The sequence below is a fragment of the Bufo gargarizans genome, chromosome 8 (assembly GCF_014858855.1).
Source record: "Bufo gargarizans isolate SCDJY-AF-19 chromosome 8, ASM1485885v1, whole genome shotgun sequence".
Taxonomy (NCBI): Eukaryota; Metazoa; Chordata; class Amphibia; order Anura; family Bufonidae; genus Bufo; species Bufo gargarizans.
Genome location: NC_058087.1, coordinates 11602166 through 11612901, shown reverse-complemented (window position 1 = coordinate 11612901; position 10736 = coordinate 11602166). Strand labels below are relative to the sequence as shown.

At 44.3% G+C, this 10736-nt stretch overlaps 1 protein-coding gene across 3 annotated transcripts in view; it reads left to right on the top strand.

The window, feature by feature from the left end:
- Positions 1 to 670: 670 nt before the first annotated feature.
- Positions 671 to 10736, top strand: part of CERS6 (ceramide synthase 6) — a 187363-nt gene continuing 177297 nt past the window's right edge. For all 3 annotated transcript variants that reach the window (XM_044303672.1, XM_044303673.1, XM_044303671.1), the window contains exon 1: positions 671 to 988. In XM_044303672.1, the coding sequence (XP_044159607.1) occupies positions 819 to 988 (170 nt within the window). In that variant the 5' untranslated portion in view covers positions 671 to 818. The remainder of the gene's footprint in view (positions 989 to 10736) is intronic.

Here is a 10736-nt window from a genome sequence, read left to right as displayed (position 1 = left end):
CCTGAAACATTCAAGTGTGACAAAAATAAAAGAAGTTGGGAAGGAGGCAAATACTTTTTACCGCACTATAGACATGCTACCCCCACCCAGCTCATGAGATCAGTGCTCATGCATCATGTATTACCATTTGTTTCAGTGTTACACGTCTTTATTACTCTGCGTTACCTGTTACTTTTCTACCATAATATAGTATCTGCATTGTCCACGGAGAACCGCAGTATGTAATAATGTTAGCTTATACTATTATCTACATGATCATACTTAGGCAAGCTTTCTGTATCTTCCCTAATAAAACACGTCATCTTCTCTCTTGTCTACCGGCCAAGTCCTAAAGATTTCACAACCCCTCTCTAAACTGTAATGATTTTGCAGTGTCTCCTCACGGAGCCTTGTCATTAGCTCGGAGACTAGAAGATGCTGCAGCTCAGAGCACATTGTGCTGCCTTCGCTAATATGTGTAGAGGAGGAATACATGAGAAATCACCCAATAAAGGCTGGGATCCCAGTCCGGCAGACAGTGCCGTGTACACCGTCCAATCATGGGCATGCTTACAACAGAGGAGAGGGAGGCTCGCAGCTGCAGATGCTCCTGTGTGTGTATTATGTGTGTGCAGAATCCACCCCCTTCCTAATGATGAGAAAGGAAGAGAGAGAACAGAGGCAGAGCTAATAGTGATTAGCACCCAGCACTTCCCACAGACACCTATAAATCTAGCAGCAGCATCATTGTTCTCCAGCATCAGCACCATCCTGCCAGCTGCGGCTGCATCAGGTAGACCCACAGGAAGGCATCATTAGAGCAAGGGCAAGGAGTCAAGATGGCAGGTATCCTAGTTTGGTTTTGGAATGAGAGATTTTGGTTGCCTCACAATGTAACCTGGGCAGATCTGAAGAACACAGAGGAGGCTACTTTCCCCCAGGCTGAAGATCTCTACCTTGCCATCCCTCTGGCATTCTGCATCTTCATGATACGCCTGTTCTTTGAAAGGTAAATCACTGGCATACTCTGTAGACTCTGATATCTGGGGGGATGAGGGTTGAGGGTGGTGGGGTGGGATGGTGGGGGTCTTTTAATCTATATGGGGTATAGGCTGGATCCTTGATCCTCATGCTCTACTTCCATGTGCTGAACTTGTGTTGCTAAGAAATCAGCTACTGCAGAACCTCATAGTCCGTTGGAACAGGATGGCTCAAGAGCTTCCGGAGAGCATGTATAGGGTTGATATATAGTGCACTGGGTCACATAAAATCTATTTTAATTTAGTGCGAAGCACCAAGCCCTTATCAAACAGAGCTGCTAATATCTTTTAGAATGGGGACATGTTCCTGTGGGTTCCTACAACTAAAGAACTCACCATGAGCAGAGCAGTAGAATTTCAGGTCTTCCATCCCATTGAAGAACATCGCAGTCGGCTTGAAAGGGCTGATAAAAGGGGACAACAGAATGCGTTAGACAACAGAGCAAGTAGAGATGAGATTGACTTTTGGTGTAGGCACCATGTATCAAACTAATAGACACATGCGGTTGGCCCATGGAGCTCGCAATCTAATGTAGGAGCGCATGTCTGCACACATTGCTGCTGGTGTTGGAGGAAAAGCTCATTATTGGGAAATGCTCTTTGGTCTTATCTCCTCAGGCTGATCCTCAGTGTAACATGTAACAAGGATCGCACTGTGGGGTAGGATAATCTAGCTCTTCTTTCAACAGATTGTGCTATTACTGTCAGTAGGAGGCGAGATTTGCTTGGGAGTCCTCAGCAATACTGAGTGGAACAGAGGTCAACTCCATGTCTCCTTTGATGCTGGGTATCTATAAAGAGAAGAAAGGATCTCACTGTGGATTCATCTTCTTATACTGTTGGTTGGCAGTAAAAGGGTTAAAACAAGATGCCACTTTCAAGTGCTCCATTATGCCAATGGCAGCTAATTGTTTTCTCACATATCTGCCTTAATTAATTAGCTCTGTAATCAAATGTGGAAGGACGATGCTATTGTGAATGGAAGGAGAAGGTTGTCACTTCCTAACAATGTTCCTAACAATAAGGGCTCATGCAAAAAAAGGATCTGCAAAAAACACGAATGAAATCCGTGTGCATTCTGTATTTTGCGGAAACGGAACAGCTGGCCCCTAATAGAACAGTCCTATCCTTGTCCGTAATGCGGACAATAATAGGACATGTTCTATTTTTTTTTTGCTGAACGGAAATACGGACATGCGGAAACGGAATGCACACGGAGTAACTTCCTTTTTGTTGCAGGACCCGTTGAAGTGAATGGCTCCGCATACGGTCCGCAAAAAAGAAAACGGAGCGGGCACGGAATGGAAATACGTTCGTGTGCATGAGCCCTAACCTTTGTAGCATTTTTTTTTTTAAAGAAAGAATTGTGGGAATGTGGTCACCTCAAATCCACCTCCCATCATTGGGAGAAGACACAGAACAGAATTATCACAGGCACAGAATATGAAGGGGACTCATCCTTAGGGCAGTTCATTGGAGTCCCATTGGCCAGAGGATGCCCATAGCCCTTGTGGTCACAGCACTCCTTCAACGCGCATGCGCACATTCTCTATTGGAGTTTCAGAAATGGCTTGAAGCAAGTATGATCTGATATTTCTGGCAGTCCTATAGAGGTGAATGGAGAGCATACCCCCCTGCACGGCTACCTACCTCTCCATTCACAACTATGGGAGTTCCAGACAGAGCTCAGGCCAGCGCTCTGCTATTTTTGGAACTCCCATAGTGGGAATAGAGGGTGGGCAAACTCCCCTTTATTTTCGGGTCCTGTTTTGGAGATAGGAGAGAATGGGACCCAGACCTATCTGACACTGATGGCATACCCTGCCAATATTCCAGAAATGTCTGAGTTTTAAATACCCCTTTAAGTAGAGAGCCATAACTACCCCTCAAATGCATTATGGCTATAGTGATCAGTACCACGCGGCCATGACTTAATGCCTGTGCACCTAGATCATTCTTATGCTGCCCCTAATCTGAACTGACTGTTTTCTATTGGTGCTAGACTTTTTTAAAATGTATTTTTAAGTATTATGTTGGAATGTTCTCAAGAACGCTTCACCTTGAGACAAGCATAGGCTGAGACTAGACTGGGCATTTGGGACATTTGACATCAACGTACCTACTGAACTGCAGCGTTGGTGCTTAAAAGGGTTTTCCAGGATAGGTTAAAAAAATAAAAGGACAATTGCTCACTTCATAATCCTTGCTGCTGCCATTCCAGTGTTTACTTGATCCTCGAAGAGCTCCTGTGCTTCTTCAACACATAGGAAATACAAGGAAATGCACACTCAACCAATCGCCAGTTTAGGCTGAGTTCACACGGGCGAGATTTCCGCGCGGGTGCAATGCGTGAGGTGAATGCATTGCACCCGCACTGAATCCGGACCCATTCATTTCTATGGGGCTGTGCACATGAGAGTCACTTGTGTGAAAATCGCATCATGCTCTATATTGTGCGTTTATCACGCAACGCAGGCCCCATAGAAGTGAATGGGGCTGAGTAAAAAATCGCAAGCATCCGCAAGCAAGTGCGGATGCGTTGAGATTTTCCACGCATGGTTGCTAAGATGACAGTCTATTCACTGTATTATTTTCCCTTATAACATGGCTATAAGGGAAAATAATAGCATTCTTTAATACAGAATGCTTAGTAGAAGGTCAATTGAGGGTTAAAAAATAAAAAAAATTAACTCACCTCCTCCTCTTGATCGTGTAGTTGCCAATGTCTTCTTACTTCTTTAATCATGAGCTGCCGGCTAAAGGACCTGTGGTGACGTCACATCACATGGTCCAATCACATGGTCCATCACCGTGGTGATGGATCATGTGATTGGACCATGTGATGAGCTCAGTGACATCACCACAGGTCCGGAAGAAAGAACAGGAGACCGGCAGCTACGCGATCAATTGGAGGAGGTGAGTTAATTATTTTTATTTTTTAACCCTCAATTGACCTTGTACTAAGCATTCTGTATTAAAGAATGCTATTATTTTCCCTTATAACCATGTTATAAGGGAAAATAATTACATCTACAGAACACCTAACCCAAACCTGAACTTCAGTGAAGAAGTTCTGGTTTGGGTACCACATTCAGTTTTTTATCACAGCGCGTGCAAAATGCATTGCACCCGCGCAATAAAAACTGAACAACTGAACGCAATCGCAGTCAAAACTGACTGCAATTGCATACCTACTTGTGCGGGTTTGCCGCAATGCACCCGGGACGCATCCGGAGCCAAAACGTGACGCCCGTGTGAACTCAGCCTTAGGGTACTTTCACACTTGCGTTTTTCTTTCCCGGCACTAAGTTCCGTCCTAGGGGCTCTATACCGGAAAAGAACTGATCAGTTTTATCCCCGTGCATTCTGAATGGAGAGCAATCCGTTCAGGATGCATCAGGATGTCTTCAGTACAGTCTTTTTAACTGATCAGGATGGAGATAACACCGTAGCATGCTACGGTTTTTTCTCCGGCCAAAAAAACGGAACACTCGCCGGATGCGTAAGACCGGAAAAAAATGTGAAATAAAATAAATGCCGGATCCGTTTTTCCAGATGACACCGGAAAGACGGATCCAGCATTTCAATGCATTTGTAAGACAGATCAGGATCCCGATCAGTCTTAAAATGCCATCAGTTGGCATATGTTTTGACGGATCCAGCAGGCAGTTCCGGCGACTGAACTGCCTTGCCGGATTACTCTGCCCCAAGTGTGAAAGTACCCATAGGCAGGTCACCGCCTGGGTGGAAACTTAAGTAGGGGTCCTATCAGTTTCTTTGAGTCTTCAGGCACTGCTTAAAGGGGTTTTCCATTATTTTAATATTGATGGCCTATCCTCAGGATAGGTCATCAATATCTGATCGGCGGTCAGCTGGTTGAAGAGAAGTCTGTGTGCCGTGCCAGCACTGCCTTCCCTTCTTAGTTTTCCTGCTTGCCGTCGACATCAAAATTGAAGTGCATAGAAATGAGCCATTCCATACAAGTAAATGTAATTACATGTGCTCAGCGCGGTGATGTCGACAGCGAGCAGGTGAACAATGAAAGGAAGGCTGTACTGTACTGTTTCTGAGCTTGGGCCCAGCTCTGAGGAGCTTCCACATGTAGGTCTTGCCTGTTTCTCAGCTAAAGACACATTAATTAATCAGGGAGAGGACCAAGTCCATCTCTGGGCAACACAATGAGCCAAGACGTTATGTTTTATGTTTTAATATATGCAAATGAGCCTATAGGAGAAATAGGGGTGTTGCTGTTGCAGAGAGAGCTGAGCTGTTGCTCCAAGAGGCTCAGTTGCAAATATTTAGGCTTTCATGACTGGGCCTAAAAAAGGTCTGAATGTCCAGGCAATTTTTTGTGATTTTGTGCACGTGAGGGTTTAGTGACCTTAACTTTTTTATTTGTTTGACAACCAAAATAATGTTTTTTAATTGAAACTTAGGACTTTTTCTTAACATGTTTTTTAGAATTTTTTTTCCCTTTTTTTAGGTTTTATTTGGGGGAAACCGCTAATTCTTACTAAAAAGTCATTTTTTTTATTATAGCTTTTTATTCCTTAAATATTAAAACTGACACAAATATTAATTATTGCAATGGGTTCCCTATTTGGGGACAATTGTTTTGCTATACTGTATAACATGTATAGGTTTGAGCAGGGCTTTTTTTCTCAGAGAAAAGGTGGTGGAACTCACCCCCCCCCTTCCCTGGCCACGCCCCTACCCACCCCTAGGACCGCCCCTTTAGAGAACAGTAAGTCAGCAGCCTAAGCAGCGGGCCGCAGTGGCGACACTAGGAACAATATATAGGGGGGGGCACAAAGATACCACAGTCAAAAATGGGGGGGCAAAAACGAAATAAGTATATATAAATAAGATTACAAAATACGAGAGAATTGCGGTATTCAGGGATATCTTTATAATAAAGCAATTTATATTTACAAAAGAAGCTATTCAGTCGTCTGCTGTGCCGTCCTCTGCTTGCTTCCGCGGATTCTTTCCCCTTCTTTCTGTCTCTCGTCAGTGCGCAGGCGCCCTGTTATGGTGGATCTGTGGAAGACACACTGTTATAGGGGGCATCTGTGGATGACACATTATGCCTCTCATTAGCCCTCATTATGCCTCTCATACCAGCCCTTATGCCTCATTAGCCCCCATTATTCCTCTTATTAGCCCCATATCAGGCCTTATTCCTCATTAGCCCCCATATCAGCCCTTATGCCTCATTAGCCCCCATATCAGCCCTTATTCCTCATTAGCCCTTATGCCTCATTAGCCCCCATTATAAGCCCTTATGCCTCATTAGTCCTCATTATTCTTCTTATTAGCCCCCATTATACCTCATTAGCCCCCATTATAAGCCATTATGCCTCATTAGCCCAAATTATGCCTCTTATCACCCCCATATCAGCCCTTATGCCTCATTAGCCCCCATATCAGCCCTTATGCCTCATTAGCCCCCATATCAGCCCTTATGCCTCATTAGCCCCCATTATAAGCCTTTATGCCTTATTAGCCCCCATTATAAGACCTTATGCCTCATTAGCCCCCATTATAAGCCATTATGCCTCATTAGCCCACATTATGCCTCTTATTAGCCCCCATATGCCTAATTAGCTCCCATATGCCTAATTAGCCCCATTACGCCTAATTATCCCCATTATGCCTCATTAGCCCCCATTATGCCTCCAATTAGCCCCATATGCCTCCTATTAGCCCCCATATGCCTCCTATTATCCCCCATATGCCTCCAATTAGCCCCAATAGCCCCTATATACCTCCAATTAGCCCCCATATGCCTCCAATTATTCCCCATATGCCTCAAATTAGCCCCATATGCCAACTATTAGTCCCCATATGCCTCCTATTAACCCAATATGCCTCCTATTAGCCCCCATATGCCTCCTATTAGCCCCCATATGCCTCCAAATACCCCCATATGCCTCCAATTAGCCCCCCGTATGCCTCCAATTAGCCCCTATAATGCCCCCAGCAGCCAAATTTTTTATAAAATAAAAAACCTCTTACCTCTCCTGCTCCTGGACGGACGCCGCCTGCAATTTTCTCCCTCCTCAGTCGACTGTGCTCTAAACTGGCGCGCACAGCGTGAGGTCACAGAGCGACCCGTGAACCAGGAAGTGGTGAGTACAGAGCGTTCACCACTTCCTGTTCCTTCGGTACTAATGAGCGCTTCCCATAATGGAAGCGCTCATTACTATTCACCTGGGGGAATCAGCGGCACCTCGCCCCCCTCTAGCGACGCCACTAGCGGGCCGGCTGGGCCAGTAACTAAAGGGGGACGGGGCGAGTGGGAGAAAATAGGTGGCGGAACGCCGTTCCTGGGGCGTTCCGCCAGAAAAAAAGCCCTGGTTTGAGTGAATAAATTTTTTTTACATTTTTTATTTGCATTTTTTTTTATTTTTTTACTTATACTAGTGAAACTCGAATAATTAGAATATCGTGCAAAGTTCATTTATTTCAGTAATGCAACTTAAAAGGTGAAGCTAACATATGAGACTCATTACATGCAAAGCGAGATATTTCAAGCCTTTATTTGTTATAATTCGGATGATTATGGCTTATAGCTTATAAAACCCCAAAGTCACAATCTCAGGTCCCCTTTGCTCAGGGGGTATGGATTAATTAGCTGACTAGAGTGTGACACTTTGAGCCTAGAATATTTAACTTTTTCACAAAATTCAAATTTTAAGCTGCATTAATGCAATTCCTTTTAATTTGCATTACTGAAATAAATGGACTTTTGCACGATATTCCAATTTTTACAGTTTCACCTGAATTTGAATTATTTTTGGCTCATAATATGTCCCCCAGGAGGTAATTAAAAGACCTCTGTAGGACACAGATTTTTTTTTTTTTTTATCACTGTTACCACTGTTAATGGGGAATCCACAGTAGCCTCAGTTATAGGGGAAAACAGCCCCCTGTGGGGGCATTACACACAGGCAGAGCTGATCAGGGTCTCCTTAGACCCTGCAGCTCTGTTCCTGCCCCCAAGACACCCAGCGGTCGTGTGACTGCCGGGACTAATAGAGGAAGCGGCTCGGTTCCTGCTCTCCCCCCTGTGCTACTCCACGATCTCCTGAAGGCAGCGGAGAAGGGTAATAAACCGCTCATGTCTACTCCTCAGGGTCCCTCTGTGTCTGCCAGCCAGGACCCGACCAGCTCCTGCTAGATTGGAGGCGCAGGAGCTTTAATCCCAGCGCTGTACTGGTTCATCTGAGGACTATACATTGCATATGATCACTAATGTCAGACAATATGGCAACTTGTACCATCCTATATCAGCATCGACAGAAGGCACAAAGCCATAATGATATACGGTAGATTGTAGTGTTGGGAGCGAATATTCAGATCGGGAATTTTAATTGCGAATATCGCCACTTTGAGAATTTGCGAAGATTTAGAATAAAGTGCTATATATTCGTATTTGCGAATATTCTAGATTTTTTTTTCCATCTGAACCCATGATCCCTCCCTGCTTCTTGCTTGTTGGCCAATGAGAAGGCTGCAGTGTCTTTGTCAGTGCTTAGCAACATCCCTAGCAACCAATAGGAAAGTTGCCTACCCCTTACTATATAAGAACCTCCCCAGCAGCCATTTTCTGCAGTTCGGAGAGAGACAGCAGTGTCATTGCTGTGCTCTGTACTTTGCTGTGTAATTATATAGTTAGTTATCTCATATATATATATATATATATATATATATATATAGTTAGTGGGGGATAGTCAGTGTAGGTTAGATAGTGATATAGTGTAGCTGATAGGTTCCAGTGCAGGGTGTTAGGTAGTGTGATAGGTTCTGCTGTCCATACATACATGGTGCAGACATAGCGCTGCGATGTCACAAGTTCACAACAATACCTAATGCACCAATCAGTAATATGTAGTCAGACCTGCTAAAATGTGAAGTTGCACTTATTGCGCCAAAATATGCGCATCATTAATTGCCGATTTGAGCAATTGCAAATAAATTGGAGCTATCTGCTATATATTGGAGCTATCTGCAAATGTAGCAAAAGTGACCCACGCCTGTATTGCGCGTGCAATACATGCATATTACATTGCCGATTTTCGCAATCAGGAAAATAATGGCGAATTCTCGAATTTGCTAATTTATGACGAATATTCACGAAATATGTGTGTGACATTTCTGTTCCGCTCCTTCCAGCTTGAGCACAGCTGGTACAGTCGACACCACTTTCCCCTTTTATGCAGTAAATACGGTATGTAATAATCCACATTGAAAACCTATTACTTGCATAATAAGCATGATTGCCTCAGACATCTTCTCTGCATTTGCATCCATGTCCTTCTGATCATCCCGCTGGGTGATTCACTTGCAATTACAGTTTTCTGTAATTTTCACCCAGGCAGCCCCCCTGATGTTAGCATTGGTAGTGGCGTGCCTAGGGTATTTGGCACCCGGCGAGGGTACTTTCTCTAGCACCCCCTTCCCCCCGCCTAAACCATAAGAAACTTTATTTTTACATTTAAATAAACCAAAATATTTATTTTGTTTGAAATAAAAAAATGTTTTGCTAGTAAACAGAAAATCGCAGGTACTGTGACTGTCTGCACCATTCCTAACTGCCACACACCACAGTGCTTTTTGCAGACCTAGCTCGGTGGCAGTGTATCTGCAGACACACACAACACTGGTGAGGTGGTCACTTCACTAGAAGGCACAGGCGGCACAGCTCAGCCGTTTTCTTGCTCAGGAGCACTGGAGCAAGCGGCTGCAAGGAAGATGGGCTGGGTGCGGCGGCTGGGTGCGAACATACAAGTGAGATAGGCGTGAGTGCGCTCCCTGGCTTATCAGAGCGCACACCAGGGGCGGATTAAGTGTATCATAGGCCGGGAGCTGTTTACCCATCTTGGGACTCCTTTGTCTATTTGCACCGACCGTCCCCTCTTTCGCATTGTGCCCCATGTTTATTTTTTTCTGGTAAATATTAAAGAAAACGATGCCACGTTTATAGTGTCGTTGCCCATTAGCCCTGAGGATTCCAGAGATCTGGCAAACATTTTGGGGGCAGAGTATGAAGCGATGTTAGAGGACGACTATCGTCAGTGCTGACCCTAAACCATATAATCAATGTGATTAATCAATGAAAAGGAAGCAATAGAGGGGCGAGTGGTGACAGTGCACAGAACCACATTCCTGGTGCAGGAGTGAATGCAGAATAATATACTAGGATAGCTTGTCGGTGTTTAGTGGTTGGAGGACTTTAATGAAATAGAGTGGAATTATTATTACAGATTATGGGATAAATGTAAATTGGGGGCTATCAGCCGTAAGGGGGATAGTTTTTATTTAGGAGAACCTAATACCCTTTATTTATCTAGGTCAGATTTGTTGAATTGACGTCTATCGTAAAACATCCCCAGCCCCTCATAGTGTACAGCATACAACACTCCGTAGTATAAGTGTAATGCACCACAGTATACAGTATATAACACCGACTAGTATACAGTGCCCCACAGTATGCAATACATAGCATACAGCACCCCACAGTATACAGTATGGCACGCTATAGTAAACAGCACCCCACAGTATGCAGTATAGCACCCTATAGTATACAGCACCCCACAGTATGCAGTATAGCACTCTATAGTAAGCAGTACCCCACAGTATGCAGTATATAGTATAGCACCCCACAGTATACAGTATATAATGCCCCACAGTATGCAATACATAGTATAACAC